Source organism: Mastigoproctus giganteus, chromosome 1, assembly GCF_048544385.1.
Source record: "Mastigoproctus giganteus isolate SK-2022 chromosome 1, ASM4854438v1, whole genome shotgun sequence".
Taxonomy (NCBI): domain Eukaryota; kingdom Metazoa; phylum Arthropoda; class Arachnida; order Uropygi; family Thelyphonidae; genus Mastigoproctus; species Mastigoproctus giganteus.
The window spans coordinates 104,647,209-104,671,691 of NC_143575.1; the positions used below are offsets into that span (position 1 = coordinate 104,647,209).

Sequence of the window (24,483 nt, forward strand, 5' to 3'; positions counted from 1 at the left end):
TTTCCCTGCTAGTAAAATTCCTGTATATCATTGACAAAACCCCATGACCTGCTCTGGCAGTGTCTGCATTTCTCAGAAAACTTAATATCTGACTGCACAATTACTCCCAGGTCTTTTTCATTTTCTACCACCCTAAGTGTAGTACCACACAGTTGGTACGTTCCTCTGGGGTTACTACTACCCATATGCATACACTGCATTTGTCAATGATGTTAAACTTCAGTTGCCACTTCTCAGCCCATCTGCCCAAATTTTCTAGATCCTGTTTTTTTTTTTTTTTTTGTTAGTTGTTGGTGCATCGGCTTCTGTGGCCATAATAATGCACCTCCCAAAGTTTTTGCATTTTACTCTGATCCAAGTCCGAGGCAGGATTCAAACCTGCAACCTTTGGGTTGCCAGGCAGGCACTTTACCCACCTGGCTAGCCCGGTCGGCCTAGATCCTGTTGCAGTAGCACACTACCATTACTGTCATTAACAACCTTGCCAACCTTTGTATCATCTGCAAACTTCGACACTAAGCCTGATATACCTTCATCAATATCATTGATAAATACACAAAACAACAGTGGGCCCAACACCAAACCCTGTGGAACTCCACTAATAACATTAGTCTACGAAGAGCAGCACCCACTGATTACCTCCCTCTGTCTTCTTCCACTCACCATCCTTTTATCCATTGTAGCAACTTACCCTTAATACTATTCTACTCCAGTTTGTACAGTAGTCTTCCATGTGCAACAGTGTCACAAACTTTCCTGAAATCCAAGTATATGATATCAAAATTATTTTTTGCATTCAGTTCCTTTGTAACCACATCATAGTATCCAATCAAATTTGTCAGACAAGACTTTCTCTTAACAAACCCGTGCTATGTCTGAATTATTGCTGCAGTCTTGTCTAGATGATCCTGCAATGCATCTTTAACCAGTGACTCCATTATTTTATCTGGAACAGAAGTTAAACTAACAGGTCTGTAATTACTTGTGTCACCCTTCGATCCCCCTTTGTGAATTGGGGATACATTCACACTCTTCTCTTCCCCTAAGTCCAAGGATGCCCTCATAATTATGGCTAATGGTTTGCTTAGTTCCTTTGCCAGCTCCTTTAATAAAACTGGATAGATCTCCTCCACCCCAGGAGCCTTTCACATGTTTAATTTCAACAATTTCTCCTCCACTTTGCTCTCAGTTATTACAAAATCATTAAGCACCCTGTTACAGTTTGATAAACTTCTGGCATTTTCCTCCCTTAATAACTCCTCATGTGTGAATGTAGATTCAAAATACTCATTCAGTTTGTTAGCTATCTGAGCAGGATCATCAACAGTTGAACCATCAATATCAAGTGGACCAATTTGATTCATTCTCTTCCTTTTAGAGTTTATATAAGTAAAGAAGTCTTTGATGTTTTTCTTAACATCTTTTGCCAAAGATTTCTCGTAATCTGCCTTTGCTTGCCTAATTGATTTTTCAAAACGATTTTGAAAATCCTTTTGCAAAATTGACATTAAATTTTTTAATTAATTTTCAATTGCATTCAATTGTTTTGAATTGTGTTCAGTTGATTTTTTAATTGTTTTCAATTTATTTTTTACTGTATTGTTATATTCGTTTTAATTTCTGGAGAGTATCATACAGAAGTGTTCTATGTATCATAGTAATAGTGGCATTTTATGCAAGAAAGCAAGCGTATGAGCTTATGTAGCATCAGCCAAATAAAAAAAAAAAAATTCACACAACCATTCCCTCTAAATGTTTGTTGCTTTCCTAAAAAAAAAAAAAACAATTATTTAATCACATTTTATTGAATGAACATTTTTCATACTTTTATGAAATGATAATAAAAAAAATAAATAAAAAAATAATAATAATATAAATAATAAAAATAACACAAAGTAATAAAAAAGTATTTATTGTTATAGTTTTACAATAACTTGATCTTAAATTAACAGAGATTAAATCACAGAATAAATTTATACTTTTTATACTTGCCTACGAAAATGCAATTTCAGTTTATCTTCTGTCATATATATCCGTCTATTCACTTCTGATATGGTGATATCAGCAATTGGAGGTATACTCCCCTCTACTGGAATCTTTTCCAAATGCAAAGCATAGCTGTCTGTAATAGTGTTGACAGAACTAAGAGGAGGTGTCAACATGAAGTTCAGTCCCGGATATAAGCAAGTTGCAAATATGAAGATTCCACAGCTGATAAATATGGGTACAGCTACCGCCCAATATTTGTGTGGCCAGTATGTGAGACCAATGCTATGTAGCCAGCTAGTAGGAACATAAGCCCATATTAAATATAAGGCTAACATCGAGTAGCATCCAAGGTATAATACAAAACCATATACACAGCGATCTGGTGTTGGAGCTGGAGAATGTTCTGACATCTTAAAACTTGTTTACTTGAATATCACAAAAATTTGGTTGCACTTATCTTAAGACTTGTTTTGAACCTTGATTACTTGAATAATCATAAAAACTTTGATGGCCTTTGTATGCATGATTGAAAACATTCTTTATTATTTCAGACACATTCCTGAAACAAAGCAAGCTTTTTAAATAAAAGTTAAAATCACAAATGTATAACATTTCTTTGGAGAATTTAATGAGATTTAAGCTAAGGTAAAGAAAACCAACACGAGAACCACGATAAACTTCAGGGGAAACTTACCGGACAAACTGGTTTTCCATTACCGCAGTTTCTTCCTGCAATCTCGGTAAACAGATGGTGCATGTTATCAGTAGTGGCAGTAGAAGCCAAGAATGATGTATTGATTGACACGTAGGCATGAGAGACGATGTAATGATTAGTTTTTTCTCATTATTAAAAGCAGATTATTGAACTTCATGAGTGTTTTCGCTATTAAAAAAAAACCATATTACTGATTTCTTTGTACATTTTTAAGGTTAGGTTTCCTAACCTAACCTAACCTTAAAGGACAGGTTATGAAAAAAGGAAAAGATTCTTTATTTTTTGTTATATTCCATAACCTGATGTTAAATATTAGGTTAGAAAATAATAGGAAAAGATTTCCTTACCTAACTTTAAAGGTTAGGTTCTGAAATAATACGAAAAGAAAGAGTCTTTATATATATATATATACATATCATAACCTCAATCAATCATTTAACGCTACGATGTTATCGTCTGTCACGCCCACGTGTCAATCAATATATCCTTCTCGGCTTCTACTGCTGCCACTGATAACACACACTGTCTGTTTACCGAGAATGCAGGGAGAAACTGCAGTAGCAGCAAAATAGACTGTCCGGTAAGTTTCCTGTAGTTTGCCATGGTTCTCATGTTGGCTTTCTTTACCTTCACCAAGATTTAAAATCTGTAGAAATTTTGATTGGAACAACTAAGAATGGTGCTGCAATAATGGAATATGAGAGAAAACTCAAAATAACTGTAAAGATTTTTAAATCTTTACAGTCTTGACAAAAATCAAACTCTGTTAGGAGTTTTAAGATTCTTGCAGAACTGCAAGCACATACAGTAGTAGTAGTAGTAGTAGTAATGGAAAATAATGCAAGAAAGAAAACATATATAGCATCGCCAAAAAAAAAAAAAAAAAAACTATACAGTTCATCCATCCATGCCCTCCAAGAATTTGAGCAGTTCTTCCTTGAATTTATTCAGCCCATCCATTTCCACACAACAGATGGAAGCCACCTGTTCCAACAATCAACCCCTCACTGGCTGAAGGCAAACTTACACACATGTATCTTGCAACCATCTTCCTCAACTTGAATTTATGTCCTCTCAAGTGTGGTCTTACCAAGTGGAAGAATGCCATTAACATTTAGCTTACTCAACCTATTCAAGGCTTTAAACACCTCATTCAGATATCCTCATGGGTGCCTAGCCTCGAGATGCTGCAATTTACAGAACTGAAGCCTTTCTAGCTAGGAGCACCCTTTTGTTCCTTTCACCAGCCTCACTGCCCTTCTCTACACCTGTTTCAGCAGCTCTACATCCTTCCTGAAGTGAGGCTTCCAAGACCTGTAAACAGTACTGAAGATGCAGCTTAACCATGGCCTTATACAAAGGGATAATCACATCCTTATCCCTGCTAGCAAAGTTTCTGTATATCATTGACAAAACCCCATGAGCTGTCCAGGCAGCAGGTCTGCACTGCTCAGAGAATTTCACACCTGACAACAATTACCCCCAGATGTTTTTCATTTTCCACTACTCTGAATGTGGTACCATGCAGTTGATAAGTTACTCTGGGGGTACTGCTACCCATATGCTGTACCTTGCATTTGTCAATGTTATACTTTAACTACCATTTCTCAGCCCATCGACCCAATTTTCCTTGATCTTGTTGCAGCAGCTCATCCTGATGAACGTCGTTAACCACCCTGCCAACCTATGTATCATACTGAAGGTTTATAGTTATCAGTGATATTGTGAAGGTATATCATACTGATATACCTTCACAATATCACTGATAACTACTGAAAACAGCAATGGGCCCAGCACTGAACCCTGGGGGAACTCCACTAATAACATTAATCCATGAAGAGCACTGCCAATTGATAACTACTCTCTGACTTCTTTCACTTAACCATGTCTTGATCCACAACAGTATCTTGCCCTTAATGCCACATTGCTCCAGTTTGTACAGCAGTCTTTTATGTAAAACAATATGAAAAGCATTCCTGAAATCCAAGTATATGATGTCAAAATTATTTTTTGTATCCAGTTCCTTGGTCACTGCATCACAGAAACAAATCAGAGATTGGTTAGACAAGACCACCCTTTAATAAATCCATGTTGTGATTTCAGTACAATTGCATGCCTGCCCAGATCGTCTTGCATTACTTCTTTAGATTTTAAAATCTTTACAGCCTTGACAAAAATCTTAAACTCTGTTAGGAGTTTTAAGATCCTTATAGAATTGCAAGCACATACAGCAAAGCCTCTATTCAGAATGACTGGTGAATAGGATTTTCCAACTATCAAAATATAATAATTATCTGAATGTTGCATGAGGTGCCACATAGTATACCTTAATAAAACATTACAGCCAAAACATGAGTTACTTTACGTGTGTGTGTGTGTATATATACATACACAATATGTGTATGTATTCACACATATTGTGAATACATACACATATTGTGTGTTTGTGTATGTGTTGTGTATGTATATATACATATGTATATATACTTCAGTTGTGTATGTATATATACATACACAACTGAAGATCATAATTAATTATTATCTATTATGATAATTAATATAATTAATTAATTATGATCATAAGAGGACCATAATTAATCTAACTGCCCTCTTTTTATGCTATATAAGCTTGCTTTCTTGCATCATGTGCCTTTGCTAATGCTAATGCTTACGAATGAAGTAAAGAAGCTTTTGAGGTTTTGGGGGCACCACTACAGATGTGGGAACAATATTCCACGGAAGGGCAGATTTGAGGTTCCTACAGGGTGAATAGCTATTTTAGAAGTAAGTAATAATATGAACCTTGGAAAACAACATTAGTGGAGAAGTTACAAGGCAGAGTGCCATCTATCATCACCCAAAGTGAGCAATCAGAGATAAAACTGGATACCCAATTGCAAGAAATAGTCAGCAGACTGTAAAATGGGAATTTGCTTAGAAGACCTTTATGCCAAACACAATCAAATGCCTCAGGAATTTCAAGAGCAACTGCTTGAGTTTTTCTGCCAAAACTGTCCAAACATGAGTAATATACAGGTAGTTCCTGACTTTACAAGTTAATTCGTTCCTAGCGCACACTCGTAAAGCAGGAATTTATTTCACATACTGTATATGTGATGTTAAAAACGGGGGTTACGTTCTGAAGAATGACATTTGACCATAGTAATGTTAAATAAAGGTCAACAAAACAATAGTTTATGCATAAAAAATGATCTATTTACCCAAAGAAATGAAAACACAGTCTTTAAAATCAAGCAAGTTATAATAATAAAGAAATTATTTATGTCATATGAATGTTTATTCATCATCATCATTGACTAAATGCACTCTCATTGATGGTTCATCACTCGTTGGTTGTTCTTGTTGGTTTGTTGAAAGCACGCGGAGTCATCTTCTCCTTTGGAAATCTTCAAGAGTCGTTTGTTTCCAGGACAGTCTTCACTTTTTTTTATAAATTTCATAATAACATACATAAGCATTTTTTAGATCTGTAGCAACTTTTTTAATTTGCTCGAAATTTGAATCTTGTGACTCGAAAATCTGTTGCTTTTTCTGTGTTAGTATTAATAGTATTAGGATGATGCAAGAAAGCAAGCTTATACAGAATCAGCCAAAAAAAAAACACCAAAAAAAAAAAAAAAAAAAAACTTTCCCATTTCACCCACCCAATCCCTCCAAAGGTTTGTCCAGTTCTTCCTTGAATTTATTTAAGCTATCAACTTCCACAACAATAGATGAAAGTTTGTTCCAGCAATCAACCACCTGCTGTCTAAAGGCAAAATTTCCGCACATCTATTCTACAACTGATCTTCCTCAATTTGAATTTATGTCCTTCAGGTTTGTAATATATGACAGATTAAAAAACATATGTGGAGGTCTAATCTGACGGGCGCCTCTGTAGCCAGGTGGGCAGGAGCAGCAGTGCATAGCACACGCTTCTTGATTAGACCGGGGTTCGAGCCCGTGACCACCAAATACGGAGGATGTAGAAAGGTCAGGGAATGACCACCGCATATCCCCGGAGCAATATGGCCTCAGTTGCTAATACTCCTAAAAAAAAAAAAAAAAAAAAAAAAAACAAAACCTAATCTGACCTGATGTCCTAATGTAACCTAAACAGGCTTGTAATCTGAGCAAGTGGAAGAATCCCATCAACACTGAGCCTGCTCAATCCATTCAAGGCCAAACCATTATACACCTAAATCAAATCACCTTGCAAGTGCCTAATCTACAGACACTTCATTTGCAGAACTTAAGCCTTTCTTCGTACGAACACCCCTTTGTTCCCCTCACCAGTCTTGTTGCCCTTCTCTGTACTTGTTCTAGCAACTTTACATATTTCCAAAAGTGAGGCATCCAGACCTGTATGCAGTACTCAAGGTGTGGCCTGACCAGTGTGTTATACAGAGGGGTAATCACCTCCTTATCCCTGCTAGCAAAATTCCTGTATATCATTGATAAGACCTCATGAGCTGCTTTGGCAGCCTGTGTGCATTGTTCAGAATACTTCATATCTGACTGCACATTACAAGGTCTTTTTCATTCTCCATTACCCTGAGTGGAGAATGCAAATCTCCACTCAGTAGTAGTGCACAGTTGGTATGTTACTCTGGGTTTACTGCTGCCCATAGGCAGTGCTTTGCATTTATCAATGTTGAACTTCAGTTGTCAACTATAAGCCCATCTACCTAACTTTTCTAGGTCTTGTTGCAGTAGCACTAGCCAAAAAAAAAAAAAAAAAACCCTTCCCATTTCACCGATCCATTCATTCCAAATGTTTTATCTGCAGATTCTTAAAGCATGAAGAAACTGCTTATAATGAGATCAAGAGCATTGCTTCCTCTTGTTGCCTCTCTAACATACAGCTGTAGAAAACAGTCATCCTATAAATCCACAAACTCTTGCTAAATCTGTAAGAAAGGGTGCAGAAAACAGCAACAAGATTAGTTAGGGGTACAAAAAGATATTCTTATGAAAAAAAAAAAAAAAAGAAAAAAAAAAAAGAAAAAAAAAGTGGCTTTTGTAAATTGCAGCATCTGGAAACTGGATGCCTATATGTTGACAAGTTATTGTAAACTTCGGGTTTGGAAATTTTTCTTTCTTTTTTTTTTTTTTTTATCGTATTACACATCCTATTAATTGGTAGCTGATGACACAGAAAACTGCATTGCTTTGGGATTTTGATATCCAGAGCAAATTAGGTGTTCCTGATCATTTTGTAATTTTTAAAGAGAAAAATGTGGAGTCAATTTTTTACAATGTAGGTTTTGACTGGAAGACCTCCTAAATTCATAGGCCTGTAACTCATTTAAAATTAAGTGTTAGTTATTAGTAGTAGCACCTAGAAAAAATTAAGAAAGGCAAGTTTATTCAAATCATTTAATAAGTATGTACAGTTTTAAAATAGCTGAATAAAATATATGCTGATGTCATTCAAAAAGGATGGTTGCTGAATAGATGTACAGAATTTGCATTTAATATCTACATTCAGTGTATTCCATCTTATGCTGTAAGTAGAATAATTTGAAATAAATTAAAGCACTAGTCAAATTTTATTAGAGAATTGGGCAAGTCCTTAAATTCTAAATTTTATTCTAAATAAACTAGAAAATTCTGTATTTTATTCTAAATAAACTAGAATAAAATATAATTTTTATTACATTGTCGGTTAATTGATAAATTAGCCATCTATTCTATAAGTTTCACTTGCTTACATCATCTTGCCAATAATAAATACTTTTAATTTAGATGGCTAACTTATCAATTAACCGACAATGTAATAAAAATTATATTTTATTCTAGTTTATTTCATTCTCTCACTTCTTTTTTCCAGCAGCGAGCAACTTTTTTTGTCATGAGGGCCAATTCAGGAGGAGAAAAAATATATATATTTGTAGGCTGCATTATAAATGATATCCACATTTTTAAAATTTATTTATCATTAATGACATTACGATTTGACCAATCCTGTCAAATCTGGTGGACATCTGTATTGAGGCATGACTAACACTATATATAAAATAAAATCTATGAAAATGCTGAAAACGCTTACATTTACGTCACCATTTTGTTGTCCAACACCTCTCTCTCATAATTATGGCTAAGGGTTTGCTTTTATTAAGAGAAAAAGGTGAGGTCAATTTTTTATAGTTTAGGATTTGATTGGAAGACCTCCTAAATTTAAATACTGAACTCATTTAAAATTGTGTCATTTGCTACTACTACCTACATCAAAGCAACAAAACCAAATACCACAAGTTACTTATATCAGTTGAAATTTTGGTTTATATTTTCATATTAAAAAATTCATTGTATTATAATAATCAACATAAAATTGTTTAATATTTTCATGTGAATATAATAATAAAAATAGTAATAATAATAAAATATAATAATAATCTAACAGGGAGTTCAATGATTTTGCAATATTTGAGAGCAAAGTGGAAAATAAATTGTTAAAGTTAAACATAAGGAAGGCACCTGGGGTGCATGGGATCTATCCAGTTATTAAAGGAGGCAGCAAAGGAAGTAAGCTGACCCTTAGCCATGAGTATAAGGCATCCTTGGACTCGGTGGAGTTCCCTATGGACTGGAGATGTGCAAATATATCCCAAATTCACAAAGGGGGATCGAATTGTGCAGTAAGATATGGAGTTCTCTGAACAGTGCAGACAGGCTGCCAGAGCAAGTTATCGAATTTTGTCAATGATATTAGGAAATTTGATAGTAGAGACAAGGAGGTGATTATCCCTTTGTAATGGGATAATCACCTCCTTGATAAGGCAATGGTCAGGCCACACCTTGAGTACTGCATACAGGTCTGGAGGCCTCATTTTAGGAAGGATGTAGAGTTGAAAGAATGAGTACAGAGAAGGGCAACAAGATTGGTGAGAGGAACAAAGGGGTGCGTTCGTGAAGCAAGTTGCAGCATCTAGAGACGAGGTGATTTGATTGAGGTATACAAGGCCTTGAATGCTTTGAGCAGGCTCAGTGCTGATGTCATACTTACAATTGCTCAGATTAGCATTAGTAGAGGCATATGACGCAAGAAAGCAAGCTTATGCAGCATCAGCCAACAAGAAAAAATAAAAAAAATAAAACACCTCTCATTTCATCCCTCCATTCGTTCCAAATGTTTCACCTCAGCCTTAAATTTATTTAGGCTATCAACTTCCACAATAAAAGATGGAAGTCTGTTCCACCAATCAACTACCCACTGGATAAAGGCAAATTTCCGCACATCTATTCTGCAACTATCTTTCCTCAATTGGAATCTACGCCCCCTCAGGTTCTTAATATGAGCAAGAGGAAGAATCCCATCAGCATTCAGCTTGCTAAACCCATTCAAAGCCTTATACACCTCAATCAGATCACCTTGCAGGTGCCGACTCTCCAGGCACTGCAATTTGCAGAACTTAAGCCTTTCTTGGTAAGAGCAAACCCTTGTTCCCCTCACCAATCTTATTGCCCTTCTTTGTACTCATTCTAGCAACTCTACATCCTTCCTAATATGAGGCCTCCAGACCTATGCACACTACTCTTGGTATGGCCTGACCATTGCCTTAAACAGGATAATCACCTCCCTGTCCCTGGTAGCAAAATTCTTATATATCATTGACAAGACTACATGACTTGCCCTGGCAGCTCATCTGCACTGCTCAGCAAACTTCATATTTGATTGCACATTTACTCCCAGGTATTTTTCACTTTCCACTTCACTGAGTGTTGTACCACACAGCTGGTATGTTTCTCTTGGATTATTGCTACCCATATGCAGTACTTTGTATTTGTCAATGTTAAACTTCAGTTGCCACTTCTCAGCCTATTTGCCCAACTTATCTAGATCGAGTTGGAGTAGCATACTGTCTTTACTGTCATTAACAACCATGCCAACCTTTGTATCATCTGCAAACTTGGACATCCTGATATACCTTCATCAATACCATTGATGAATACACAAAACAACAATGGGCCCAGCACCGAAAGCTGGGAAACTCCACTAATAACATTTGTTCACGAAGAGTAGTGCCCACTGATTACCACTCTCTGTCATCTCCCACTCACCATCCCTTTATCCATTGTAGCAACTTACCCTTAATGCCGTACTTCTCCAATTTGTATAGCAGTCTTCCATGTGGAACAGTATCAAAAGCTTTCCTGAAATCCAAGTATATGATATCAAAACTATTTTTGGCATCCAATTCCTTTGTGACGAGATCACAGTATCCAATCAAATTGGTCAGACAAGACCTCCCTTTAACAAACCTATGCTGTGTCTTAACTATTACTGCAGTCTTATCTAGATGACCCTGCAATGCTTCTTTAACCAGTGACTCCATTATTTTCCCCGGAACACAAGTTAAACTAACAGGTCTATAGTTACTTGCATCACCTTTTAAACCCCCTTTGTGAATTGGTGATACATTCGCTCACCTCCAGTCCATGGGGACCTCTCCTGAGTACAAGAAAGCTCTCATAATTATGGCTAAGGGTTTGCTTACTTCCTTTGCTGCCTCCTTTAATATAACTGGAAAGATCCCGTCCACCCCAGGTGCCTTCGTTATGTTTAATTTCAACAATTTCTCCTCCACTGGGTCTCAGTTATTACAAAATGCCTTAGCTCCCTGTTAGAGTTTGAGAAACTTCTGGCATTCCCCCTCATTGAACAGCTCATGTGTGAAAGTAGATGCAAAATACTCATTTAGTTTATCAGATAAATGAGAATGATCATCAATAGTCAACCCATCTATGATAAGTGGTCCAATCTGATTCATCCCTTCCCTTCTAGAGTTTATATAACTAAAGAACTCTTAGCTATGTTTCTTTGCATCCTTTGCCAAAGATTTCTCGTAATCTGCCTTCGCCTGCCTAACCTCCTTTGTGACTTGATTACAGATTAGCTTATATCTGCCATAGGCTTCTGTGTCAATTTATATGCATCCCATACATTTTTCTTCTCTGCCACGAGCCTCATTAATTCATCTGACATCCATTTAGGCCTAAACGTTGAACAGTATTTCTTAGTTGGAATGAAAAGCCTAGTGGCCTCTAAGATTAAGTCCATGAAGGCTTCTCATTTAGAATTCAACGTTCGTAACACATCAGTTGATCCCACTATACAGAATTTAAAAACTGTCTGAGACCCCTGTAGTCACCTTTACAAAAGCAAAAGCACTTCCCTTTAGCCTTGATGGTAGTTACATCTTTAAGTAATTCCCACATCAGTACATTGTGATCACTTTCAACCAGTGGTTCCTTTATCTGCAAATTCTTAATGCACGAGTAATCACTGCTGATAATCAGATCAAGAGTATTACTCCCTCTGGTTGCCTCTTGAACATGTTGCTGTGGAAAACAGTCATGCAATAAATCCACAAAAGTCTTGCTAGTGTGAGAGCGACCAACCCACAAGTTCCAGTCAATATCTGGAAAGTTAAAATCTCCCATTATAAGACATTCTGATTTACTGGCCCACTCTGACGTAGCCGAGTGGTCAGGAGTGAGAGTGCATAACACGCATTCCTTGAGTGGACCGGGGATCAAGCCCGTGACTACTAAATACGATAAGTATTTGTATTGACGAATTATTGTAAACTCTACTGACTTGGTTGTCGTGACGGAGTATAAACAGAAAATTTAATTTAATTTAATTTAATTTCTCTGCACAATTGCTCATTATATACTCATCAGATTAATTTGCCTATAACACAAACCTACTCTCATTTTTCCTTTCCTTTCCCACCAAACAGACTCAACATTGCATTGTCCACCAACATCAACTGGACGCATTTACTTAAATTTTGTGTTTCTTAACTAACAGCATAATTCCTCCTCCTTTCCTGTCCTGTCTATCCTTTCTGTACACATTGTACTCCCCAAATTCCAGTTCCGCACTGCTTATGTCTGTGTGACACCATGTCTCTGGTATCCCAACGATATCTGTCTTTGATGTCTAGACTAGCACTTCAAGCTCATCAAATTTATTAACTATATTACTAGCATTGGTGTACATGCACCTGTTTCTACTTTTAGTTACCCTAACACACCCATGTATTTACTTGTTCCGCTATGACTCCCAGAGGGCCTGGAAATCTCCATTGCCTTGCTTTCCAGGCTACTGCTCATTCTAATAGAAGCAGTGCAAGAATCACTTTTGCCTCACCTGCGGCCACTGTTAACCTTTTAGTCTGTGTACCCTCCTCAAGCTAGCAGCTTTCTAACCCACCTAACACTGCCTTGATATCATCAGCAAATATTCTTGCACCCTTTCTATTTAAGTGTACCACATCCCTGTAGAAGCAGTCTCTCCTGTCAACAAGCACAGACCATGCTGAAAAAAATTCTACCGCTTGAGCCTTGCACAATCTCTCCAGGGCCAAATTGGTCGACAAGGCGCTCTCATCATATACTCCCTCCTATCGTGTCCGGGCAGAATTGCAGATACTTTCATATTCAACCCTAACTCGCGACTTTTTTTTCAACTTTGACCTGTACTTGTTGAGTTAATCTGCAGATCTTTTACTGTTAATGTCATTAGTTCCAATGTGTACAACAATATCACGTTTTGTGCCCTTAAAAGATGATATGTGCTCTACATCAACTTTTGCCGCTGGCAAACATACACCTGGTCCTGTTCCACCTATCCTTCTTGCATAGTACCCCGTCTCCCTGACAATAGAATCACCAACAATAACTAGTTTCTGTGGGACCAGTGCATTCTGCTTTGGAGATTGCCTCTGTTTTGCCTGATGCACAGGAGTGAGCTCTGCCATTGAGCTGGACAGCTGATGGCTTGATGCGCCCCTCATATTAATTTCTTCGATGGGATTTACCCTACACCTCAAGCTCTCATAGATTCCCATCAGAATGCTGAGTTGGCACCTAATTTCTTGACACTCTAGGCACCTAGCACACACAAAGACATCCTCCTTGGCTAGATCATGTCCTGTTTTAGATAGGTCCGCAAACATGTCACATTTCGCACATTTTTTGAGATTGTGATGCATTGGAGAATCACCCCCTTCGTTTCTTCCCCGAGTCACAATACTCTCACTAGTCTGTGATCTTTGCTTCGCAGCTCTAGTCTGGGTCATGATTTCCGTTTAAATACAATTTAATTAACAATGAAATTTAATAAGATTAATAAATATTTTTGATTAACTGATAATACTATACTAAGCTAACAGATTTCTAGTATTGCCGATTCATAATTAAGAACCTTAGGGGACATAGATTCAAATTGAGGAAAGACAGTTGTAAAACAGATGTGCATAAGTTTGCCTTTAGCCAGTGGGTAAAGTTGTGGAAGTTGATAGCTTAAATAAATTTAAGGCTGAACTAGACAAACATTTGGAGTGATTGGATGGGTGAAATGGGAAGTTTTTTTTTGGCTGATGCTGTATAAGCTTGCTTTCTTGCATCATATGCCTCAACTAATGCTAATTAAAGGTGACACGACTAATTACAGACCTGTCAGTTTAACTTCTGTTCCGGGGAAAATAATGGATTCACTGGTTAAAGAAGGACTGCAGGATCATCTAGACAAGACTGCAGTTATAGTTCAGGCACAGCATGGGTTCGCCTCCGTAGCCAGGTGGGAAGGAGCAGCAGTGCGTTGCACACGCTTCTTGATTAGACCGGGGTTCGAGCCCATCACCATCAAATACGGAGGATGCAGAAAGGTCAGGGAATGACCACCGCATATCCTGGAGCAATATGGCCTTAGTTGCTAATGCTCCTAAAAACCAAATAATAAAAAAACAACAACAACAAACAGCATGGGTTTGTTAAGGAGAAGTCTTGTCTGACCAATTTTCATCACAAAGGAACTGGATGCAAAAAATAATTTTGATATCATTTACTTGAATTTTAGGAAAGCTTTTGATACTGTTGCACATGGATAAATAATATTGATATGCCTTCATCAGTACATTAAGCCTGATATGCTTGACGAAGGCATATCAGCCTTAATGTACAAGTTTGCAAACGATACGAAGGTGGGTAGGGTTGTTAATGACAGTGAGGACAGTACACTACTGCAATAGGATCTAGAAAAGTTGAGCAGATGGGCTGAGATTTGGTTTGGTTTTTTTGGCATACAAGCAACTAAGGCTATAATGAGCCATGTCCAGCAGATGGGCTGAGAGATGGCAACTGAAGTTTAACATTGACAAATGCAAAGTACTGCATACGAGTAGTGGTAACCCCCCAAGTAACGTACCAACTGTGCAGTACTACATTCAAGGTAATGGAGAATGAAAAAGACCTGGGGATAATTGTGAAGCCAGATATGAAGTTTTCTGATAGTGCAGACTGGCTGCAAGAGTAGCTCATGGGATCTTGTCAATGATATACATGAATTTTGCAAGCAGGGATAATGAGGTGATTATCCCCTTGTATGGTCATCAGGCCATACCTTGCGTACTGCATACAGGTCTGGAGGCCTCATTTTAGGAAAGACGTAGAGCTGCTAAAACTAGTACAGAGAAGGGCAATGGGATTAGTAAGTGAAAGGGTTACTGTTACCAAGAAAGGCTTAAGTTCTGCAAATTACAGCGTCTGGTGACTAAGCACTTGCAAGGTGATCTGATTGAGGTATATATAAGGCCTTGAATGGTCTGAGCAAGCTCAATGGTGTTGGGATTCTTCCTCTTGCTCATATTCCACACCTGAGGGGACATAAATTCAAATTGAGAAAAGACAGTTGTAGAACAGATGTGTGGAAATTTGTCTTTAGCTAGCAGATGGAATTGCCGGAACAAGCTTCCATCTGCCGTTGTGGAAGGTGAGAGCTTAAATAAATTCAGGGCTGAACTAGAAAACTTTTGGAGTGAAACGGGAAGTTTTTTTTTTTTTTTTTTTGGCTGATGCTGTATAAGCTTGCTTTCTTGCATCGTATGCCTCTGCTAATGTTAATGCTAATTTGGTTACTTTAATATATATATATATATATATATATATTTTTTTTTTGTGGGCACCTCCGTAGCCAGGTGGGCAGGAGCAGGAGCAGCAGCAGTGCGTAGCACACACTTCCTGATTAGACTGGGGTTTGGGCCCGTGACCACCTAATACGGAGATTGCCGAAGGATTTCATGCCAAAATAGTAAAAACGCTGACCTCATATATAATGGGAAAAAGGCGAGGACAAAAAAATAAAAAATAAAAAAAATAAATATATATATGTATATATATTTTTTGTATCTTGTCCCCAAAATTGGATTTCAGGCCACATTTTATTCATCACTGTTCTACGTGATTTTAGCTTACCTTGTTCCTGAACAGCGTGAAGTGAGAGGTGGTATTATCAAAAGTGTATAGTTAATAATATAAGTTATTAGTTCACATTTTTTAATAAAAAAAAGGGTAGTTAATGTATGCAGTGCATTATATTTCAGGCATGTTAAATTTTTTTTTCTTTGATTAATAGCAGTGTACAGTAAATATCCTTATCTCCTTATCAATTAATTACTAAAATCATATCTATATAGACACTTGATAAGCTGTTCAATTTAAGGTTAATCTTTAGAATATACAGTACAATCCAATGGATCTTTGTGGCTACAAATGATGGGCAGGTCTAGCCCTGCTCTCCAGTTTGCTTTGATCGGATGATCTAGTCTTGTGAATAATTTTCCGCTTTTTTTGGTGAATGTGTGAAAGGTAAGGGTATCAAATCCACGTGTGGACAGATTTTGCAGCTCCTGCAAACAAAAAGTTTTTAATTATACTCAGCCGCTTTATTGACTTAATTGTTAGATTCAATTATTTTCTATAAGTAGCTTATAGACCTAGTCAAGCTCCATGGTTTATTTCGAATTTAGATAGCGCGATTTGGAAAGTAAATAATACCTTGTGTCCGTAGATTAACCGTTCACAACTTTCTGCTGTTGTTATACGATACAACGTGTGCTAGTGTAAGGTTTAACAGTAAAAACTAGATAGCAAGTATAGTAGTATCAATTAATCAATAAAATTTATTAATCTTATTAAATTTCATTGTCAATTGAATTGTACTTTTTTAACTAAATAAATATAGCGACCCAGTTATTACAAACGTAAAATCATAAATTAATATATATAAGTTGACAGGGGATAAGAAAGTCATACAAAGTAACTCGGAGATAATATTCGATACTGAAATAAATATATATAGTGTTATAACTGCATTTGGATACAGGTTTAGGATTATATTTTGTATTGGAATTTTATTGAACTTGAATAGAAATCATGACTCAGACCAGAGCAGCAAAGCAAAAGGCTCAAACTAGTGGAACTGCTGTGGCTCAGGGGAGAACTGAGGGGGCAGTTGTCCTCTGAATCACAGTCTATTGAAATGCACTGCTTGTTTGATGTTTGTGGATCAATCAGGAATGGGACATATTGCCAAGGGGAATTTCGTTGTGTGTGTGTGCGCGATGTAAGGAGTGCAAGGAAATCAGGTGCAAAATCAGCATTGTTATGGGCTTATATGAGAGATTGAAGGACAGGGTGGATGCCCTCGAAGGATTTAAATTGAGGGCCCATCAAGCTCTCAGCTGCCCACATCAATGCCATAGCTTGCACTTGAACTTCACGCAACACAGAGGCAACCCCCAAGGCAGAATGTGCTGGTCCCAAAGGAACTAGTTGTAGGTGACTCTATTGTTTTCCTGAAACGGGGAACATATTGTGCAAAAAGGATAGATGGAACAGGATCAGGGTATGTCTGCCAGGGGCAAAGGTTGATGACGTTGTAGTGCAGATAGCAACCTTTAAGGGCACAAAAGGTGATATTGTTGTACACGTTGGCACTAATGATATTAAGAGTAGGAGACGGGCAGAATTACTTAACAAGTACAAGACAATGCTGAAAAAAAACTGTGAATTAGAGTTGAATTTGAAAGTGTCTGCAATTCTGCCCAGACACAGATAGGAGGGAGTATATAATTAGAGCCTTGTCGATCAATTCGGCCCTGGAGAGATTGTGCAAGGCTTAAGGCGGTAGAATTTTTCCCAGCCTGGTCTGTGCTTGTTAACAGGAGAGACTGCTTCTACAGGGATGGGATACACTTAAATAGAAAGGGTGCAAGAATATTTGCTGATGCTATCGAGGCAGAGAGTTAGGTGAGTCGGAAAGCTGTTAGCTTGGGGGGATACATGGACTAATAGATTAAGGTAGCCGCTGGCAGAGGTAAAAGTGATTCTTGAACTACTTCTATTGAAATGCAATTGAGCAGCAGCCTGGAAAGCAAGGCAATGGGAATTTCCAGGACTGCTGGGAGTCATAGTGGAACAAGTAAATACATAGGCTGTGTTAGGGTAACTAAGAGTAGAAACAGGTGCATGTATACTTGCATGTACACCAGTGCTAGGAGTATAGGTAATAAATTCAATGAACTTGAAGTGCTAGTCAAGACATCAAAGGCAGATATTGTTGGGATATCAGAGACATGGTGTCACACAGACATAAGCAGTGCGGAACTGGAATTTGTGGAGTACAATGTGTACAGAAAGGATAGACAGGACAGGAAGGGAGGAGGGGTTATGCTGTTAGTTAAGAAACACAAAATCTAAGGAAGTGCATCCAAATGATGTTGGTGGACAATGCAATGTTGAGTCTGTTTGGTGTAACATAAGCACTGGGAAAGGAAAAATGAGAGTAGGTGTGTGTTATAGGCCTATTGAATCTGATGAGTATAATGAGCAATTGTGCAGAGAAATAGGGTGAGCCAGTAAATTAGAGTGTCTTAAAATGGGAGATATTAATTTCCCGGATATTGACTGGAATTTGTGGGTTGGTCACTCACACACTAGCAACGCTTTTGTGGATTTATTGGATGATTGTTTTCTACAGCAGCATGTTCAGGAGGCAACTAAAGGGAGTAATACTCTTGATCTGATTATCAGTAATGATTCTTCATGCATCAAGAATCTGCAGATAAAGGAACCACTAGGTGGCAGTCATCACAGTGTGCTGAAGTGGGATTTACTCAAAGAGGTAACTACCATCAAGGGTAAAGGGAAGGGTTTTGCTTTTGTAAAGGTGACTAAGGTGGTCTGAGAGAGTATTTAAATTCTATTTAAATTTAAATTTAGTATTTAAATTCTACTGTGGAACCAACTGATGATGTTACCAACAGCAAATTCAAAATGGAAAGCATTCAAAGAATTAATCTTGGAAGCTACTAGGCTTTTCATACCAACAAAGAAATATTGTTCAAGATTTAGGCCTAAATGGATGTCAGATGAACTAATTAGATTTGTGACAGAGAAGAAAAATGCATGGGATACATATAAATTAACAGGTGACACAGAAGCCTATGATAGATATAAGCTGGAATGTAACCAAGTTACAAAGGAGGTTAGGCAGGCGAAGGCAGACTATGAGAAATCTTTGGCAAAGGATGCAAAGAAAACAGCAAAGAGTTCTTTACTTACGTAAACTCTAGAAGGAAGGGGATGAATCAGATTGGTCCATTGATATCAATGGTTCAACTGTTGATGATCCTGCTCAGGTAGCTAACAAACTAAATGAATATTTTGTATCGACATTCACACATGAGGAATTATTCAGGGAGGGGAATGCCAGAGGTGTATTCAACTCTGGCAGTAAACTAGATAATCTTGTAATAACTGAGAGTAAAGAGGAGGAGAAATTGTTGAAAATAAACACAAGAAAGGCATCTGGGGTGGATGGAATCTATCCAGTTATATTAAAGGAGGCGGCAAAGGAAGTAAGCAAACCCTTAGCCATAATTATGAGAGATGTGCAAATGTGACCCCAATCCACAAAGGAGGATCAAAGGGGGAGACAGGTAATTACAGACCTGTTAGTTTAACTTCTGTTCAAGGGAAATATATGCAGGCATTGGTTAAATAAGCATTGCAGGATCATCTAGACAAGATTTCAGTTATAGTTCGGACACAGCATGGGTTTGTTAAGGGGAAGTGTTGTCTGACTAATTTGATTGGATACTATGTAGTCACAAAGGAACTGGATGCAAAGAATAACTTTTATATCATAAATTTGGATCTTAGAAAAGCCTTTGATACTGTTGCACATGGAAGACTGCTGCACAAATTGGAGCAGCGTGGCATTGGAGGCAAATTGCTACTATGGATAATGGGATGGTTGAGTGGGAGAAGACAGAGAGTGGTAATCAATGGACACTGCTCTTCGTGGACTAATGTTATTAGTGGAGTCCCTCAGGGTTCAGTGTTGGGTCCATTGTTGTTTTCTGTATTTATAAATGATATTGATGATGGTATATCAGGCTTAATGTCCAAGTTTGCAGATGATACGAAGATTGGCAGGGTTGTTAATGATACTAATGACAGTACACTGCTGCAACAGGATCTAGAAAAGTTGAGGAGATGGGCTGAGAGGTGGCAAATGAAGTTTAACATTGACAAATGTAAAGTACCATATGGGAAGAAGTAATCCCACAGTAATGTATCAACTCTGTGGTATCGCACTGACAGTGGTAGAGAATGAAAAGCACCTGGGGGTAATTGTGCAGGCAGATATGAAATTTTTTGAGCAGTGCAGACGGTCTGAAAGAGTAGCTCATGATGTCTTGTCAATGATACACAGGAATTTTTCTAGCAGGGATAAGGAGGTGATTATCCCCTTGTATAAGGCAATGGTCATACCACACCTTGAATACTGTATACAGGTCTGGAGGCCTCATTTTAAGAAGGATGTAGAACTGTTGGAAAAAGTACAGAGAAGGGCAACAAGATTAGTGAATGGAACAAAGGGTTGCTCTTACGAAGAAAGGCTTAAGTTTTGCAAATTAGTGTCTGGAGACTAGGCACCTGCGAGGTGATGCAGATGGGATTCTTCCTCTTGCTCAGAATAATTGCCTGAGAGGGCATAAATTCAAATTGAGGAAAGACGGTTGTAGGATAGATGTGCGGAAGTGTTGCCTTTAGCCAGCGGGTGGTTGATTGCTGGAACAAACTTCCACCTGTCATTGTAGAAGTTGATAGCTTAAACAGATTCAAGGCAGAACTTGACAAACATTTTGAGCGAGTGGATGGGTAAAATAAGGGGTTTTTTTTGTTTTTTTTTGGCTGATGCTATATAAACTTGCTTTCTTGCATCATGTGCCTTTGCTAATGCTGTGTACTGAAGGTTAAAGCAATATGTTTTTTTTTTAATTAATAGATTCCATTTTTGTTTAGTTAAAAATGTTAGGTTAGTTTACGCCACTAATTCGGGATGGAACCAAGCAAAAAACTGTGGCTACAGAGAATACTGTACACGAAAGATTACTGATGCCAGTCTTCACTTGAATCTGTCCCGAATTGCCACTAATTCGGGATGGATCCAAGCAAAAACTGTGGCTATAGAGAATACTGTACATGAAAGATTACTGATGCCAGTCTTCACTTGAATCTGTCCCGAATTAATGGCATAAATTAGCCTAACCAAATATGAAAGCTATAAGGGAGGGAAAAATATCAAAACTGTTAGTCTACTAAAAACATTCTTCAGGTTTATTATCCTGCACATTGCATTCCTGCCAGCTGTAGTCATTTGAGAAATGGCATTCTCTAAAGCAAAATCATTGTGATTGGCAGTCATCTTAATAATTCTTCCTTATTTGCTATTTCTTCACAAGAATTAGCAAAATTGCACTTAACTTGTACTATTGCTTTTAGCGTTTCTACATCAGTTTTGTTTTTGTTGATGTTCACAACTTATTTACTACTGAAAAACTCTTTCTGTTGTACCATTTGTTTTCCCAGGTTTGCCTTTAACTTAAGCAACCAGTGGGTGGGGCTAGGCTCTGCCTATCATTTGTAGTTGCAAGGGTTCATGGGAGTGCACCTCATATTCTAAAGATTAACCTGATTTAATTCCAACTGTGTAATATTTATTACTCTTCTCCTTTCTCTCAATAAATGTTTCTCTTCATAAGTGCCACCACGTTCACGAACCTTCTAACAATAATTAGATATAAAATCACATGAAAATCTGCCCGCTGATGGTTGGTAGTCAAGTCAGCGGAGGGGCAGATGGACTGGCTGAAGACAACAGGAGGTTATGCATATATTATTAGCCATATGGTACAAGGAAGCCTGGGGCTTATGCTGTACCAGACAAAACTTTCTGATTTACCTGAGACAGAGAGAGTCAGAAATAGAAGGAAATCACCAAGAAAGAGAAGAATGATATCCAGCTCAGGACCCTGGGTACACATGTATATAAGAACGCGCCTTAAAATAGAATGTTGTACGGTCTGTCAATTGTCACAACTGCCCAATCATTATCTAATCTTGAACTGGCTGTTTTTGGATTTAATAAAAGAACCTGGGTATGGCTTCCGTGTGGATGACCAACCACTTTGAAAAAGGTGTCAGTAAGTTACTCGTACCACCAAAGTATTCCAACCGGTGCGTTCACAAGTGAGACGAAAGAGACATAGCCACTCTTCAATCGGGAGATACAACATACGGACCACAATACGTAGAAATAACTTGTCACTAAGCATATAACTTGCCAACATTTCTCCATTTTGCATTAAACTACTTCAAAACTGAAAAGAATGACTGCATATTTAAAAACAAGTAAATCTATATTTGTGTTGAATAACATGTATTTATAAACTTGACAAAATTCTTTTTTTATTTGCTGGTACAATAATAAACAAATCAAACTTTATTCAGTAGAACGTATATTACGCAAGGTTAGCAACAACACCAGCGTGTACACATCATTATAATGCATATAACTTAAGGCAGAGATCTGCTCTTATTAATTTAACACTTTTTCCCAGTAATAAAAGCTTACTTTTTTTCTTTCTTTTCCCACGTTGATATAAATTTCCAATGGCTTCGAAAATCCACTTTCCGTATTACAAGGAATATACGTACAATAACCCATGACGTTACAAAATTTATCTTCCTATAGTTAACGTCACAGGACGTCACTTCCGTTCTTTTTAATCACTATCCAAGCTTTTCTTCCATCACTTACAATACGTGATATTCCGTCTTAACAAATCTGAGTTGTAGAGTTTACGATTTCTCTAAGTAAAAGAAATGAAAGTTGGAAATAGTTTCCAGTTAGATAGATGATGATTTTTTATATTGAATACTGTAAAATAGTACGGAAGCTAACTTTGTGACGTTATTGTTTCGTTTGTATCGAGTGAAGGAACTTATTACACCAGAAAGAATGGGAATTCTGTTTGCTAAGCTATGGAGTTTGTTTTCAAACGAAGGTAAGTGTGAAGAAATTGTATATTTAAATACTGTAGTATTTAAATGTGAATCTTTTTTCATATTAAGGAAATGTAGTTCGTAGTTATCTTTGAATGAAATAAGCTTGCTGAACTCTTCGATTTTTCTGCTAACATCAGATTTTAACTGCCCTGGCCATATGCTAACCCCAAGATTTAAAAAGAAAGAAAACATGTCAGCTCATGTTGTGTAGAGTTTATATAAGCAAAATAACTATAACCTAGCAGAACGTTGATAGTGCGAGCAGTGATGGTGTATGTATGGCCATCATTGAAATCAAAATAATAGCCTTTATTATATGCCAGTAGCTGACGTGCTAAGAATCAGCATCAGCTTTAAAATGATCTGAAAAAATATTTTAAAAAAAATTAAGATGGTGTTAATCTTTGATAGATTGTTAGTAAGAGTGTTGTATCAAATTCTAATGTTTGTTAGTAGTGTTTATGTAGTAACCTTTAATAGCATTAAAGGATAGGAGTAAAGCAACATAATGCATATGTTAATTTTGTAAGTGTGGATTATTAGCATCTTTTTTTTTTTTTTTTTTCCCCACCAAGAGAATTGTGAATGTAGCGTTAAAAATGGGTTTTGCAGAAATTCGGGTGGGGAATGGAGAGATAGTCAACAAAAAACAAAGTGCTAGTCAACATTATTAGCAAAACCATGTCTATGCTTATCATAATGGTATTTAAATTCAGTAAAGATTTAATAATGCTGTTAAATCAAATATAGAGGGGCAAATAAAAGTGGAATATTATTAAAGGTATTTAACAGTAAGCTGAATTTCTGTCTTCAAGGATGAAGACTATATGATCTGATGAAACCCATCATCAGACCATATGGTATGGTCTGATGAGAAGGTTCCCAAAACATTACTTAATTGTATAGTACATTTAGTTAATAAGGCTAAATAGACTGTTTAAAAACTCACATGGTATAATAGTAACTATTTAGAGAGAAGAAAAAGATTAATGGAAAATCACCATTAATCCCAGGGGCTCACATCTGGTGAGTATGGGCTTGGCACACCCAGGGTCCTGAGCTGGATATCACCATTCTTCTCTTTCTTGGTAATTCCCTTTTGACTCTCTCTTTCTCTCTCTCCTTTAGGGGTAACTTGGGAATTTTTTTTTTTTTGGCTGGCGCAGCATAAGCCTCAGGCTTCTTTGCATCATATAGCTAATAATAATAATAACATTACAAATATTACTTACTCTGCATCAAAAAAACTGGGTTTTCTCTTTTGCTCTCGGCAATACTTTTCTTTCAAACAGCGGTTCACTCTACAAATCACAAATCTGCCCTACCATGGAATATTGTTCCCGCGTTTGGGGTGGTATCCCCAAAACCTCTCTCAGGCTTCTAGATTCCATTTAAAAGAGGGTAGTTAGGATAATTAATGACTCATGTCTGACAGGATCTCTCCATTCTCTGTCTCATGATGTTCTGTTTCTGCTTAATGCCTTTTCTCTGGATACTTCCCTGGGCACTGTTCTTTTGAATTGGCTTTTATAATTTTTTCTCTCTCTCTTCCAAAGCAGTCTGAACAG

At 37.3% G+C, this 24,483-nt stretch overlaps 2 protein-coding genes across 2 annotated transcripts in view; one reads left to right on the top strand and one right to left on the bottom strand.

Annotated features, from left to right (window-relative positions):
* Positions 1–1,982: 1,982 nt before the first annotated feature.
* On the bottom strand, positions 1,983–22,677 carry PIG-P (phosphatidylinositol glycan anchor biosynthesis class P). Its single transcript, XM_090382402.1, has 2 exons — positions 22,482–22,677; positions 1,983–2,548 (listed from the first exon to the last, which is right to left on the bottom strand). Exon 2 carries the CDS (start codon positions 2,397–2,399, stop codon positions 1,983–1,985), a length of 417 nt encoding a protein of 138 aa, XP_090238528.1. The 5' UTR covers positions 2,400–2,548; positions 22,482–22,677.
* Positions 22,669–24,483, top strand: part of Arl5 (ADP-ribosylation factor-like 5) — an 88,717-nt gene continuing 86,902 nt past the window's right edge. Inside the window, exon 1 of the mRNA XM_090381632.1 lies at positions 22,669–22,914. Within this exon, the coding sequence (XP_090237758.1) occupies positions 22,869–22,914 (46 nt within the window). The 5' untranslated portion in view covers positions 22,669–22,868. The remainder of the gene's footprint in view (positions 22,915–24,483) is intronic.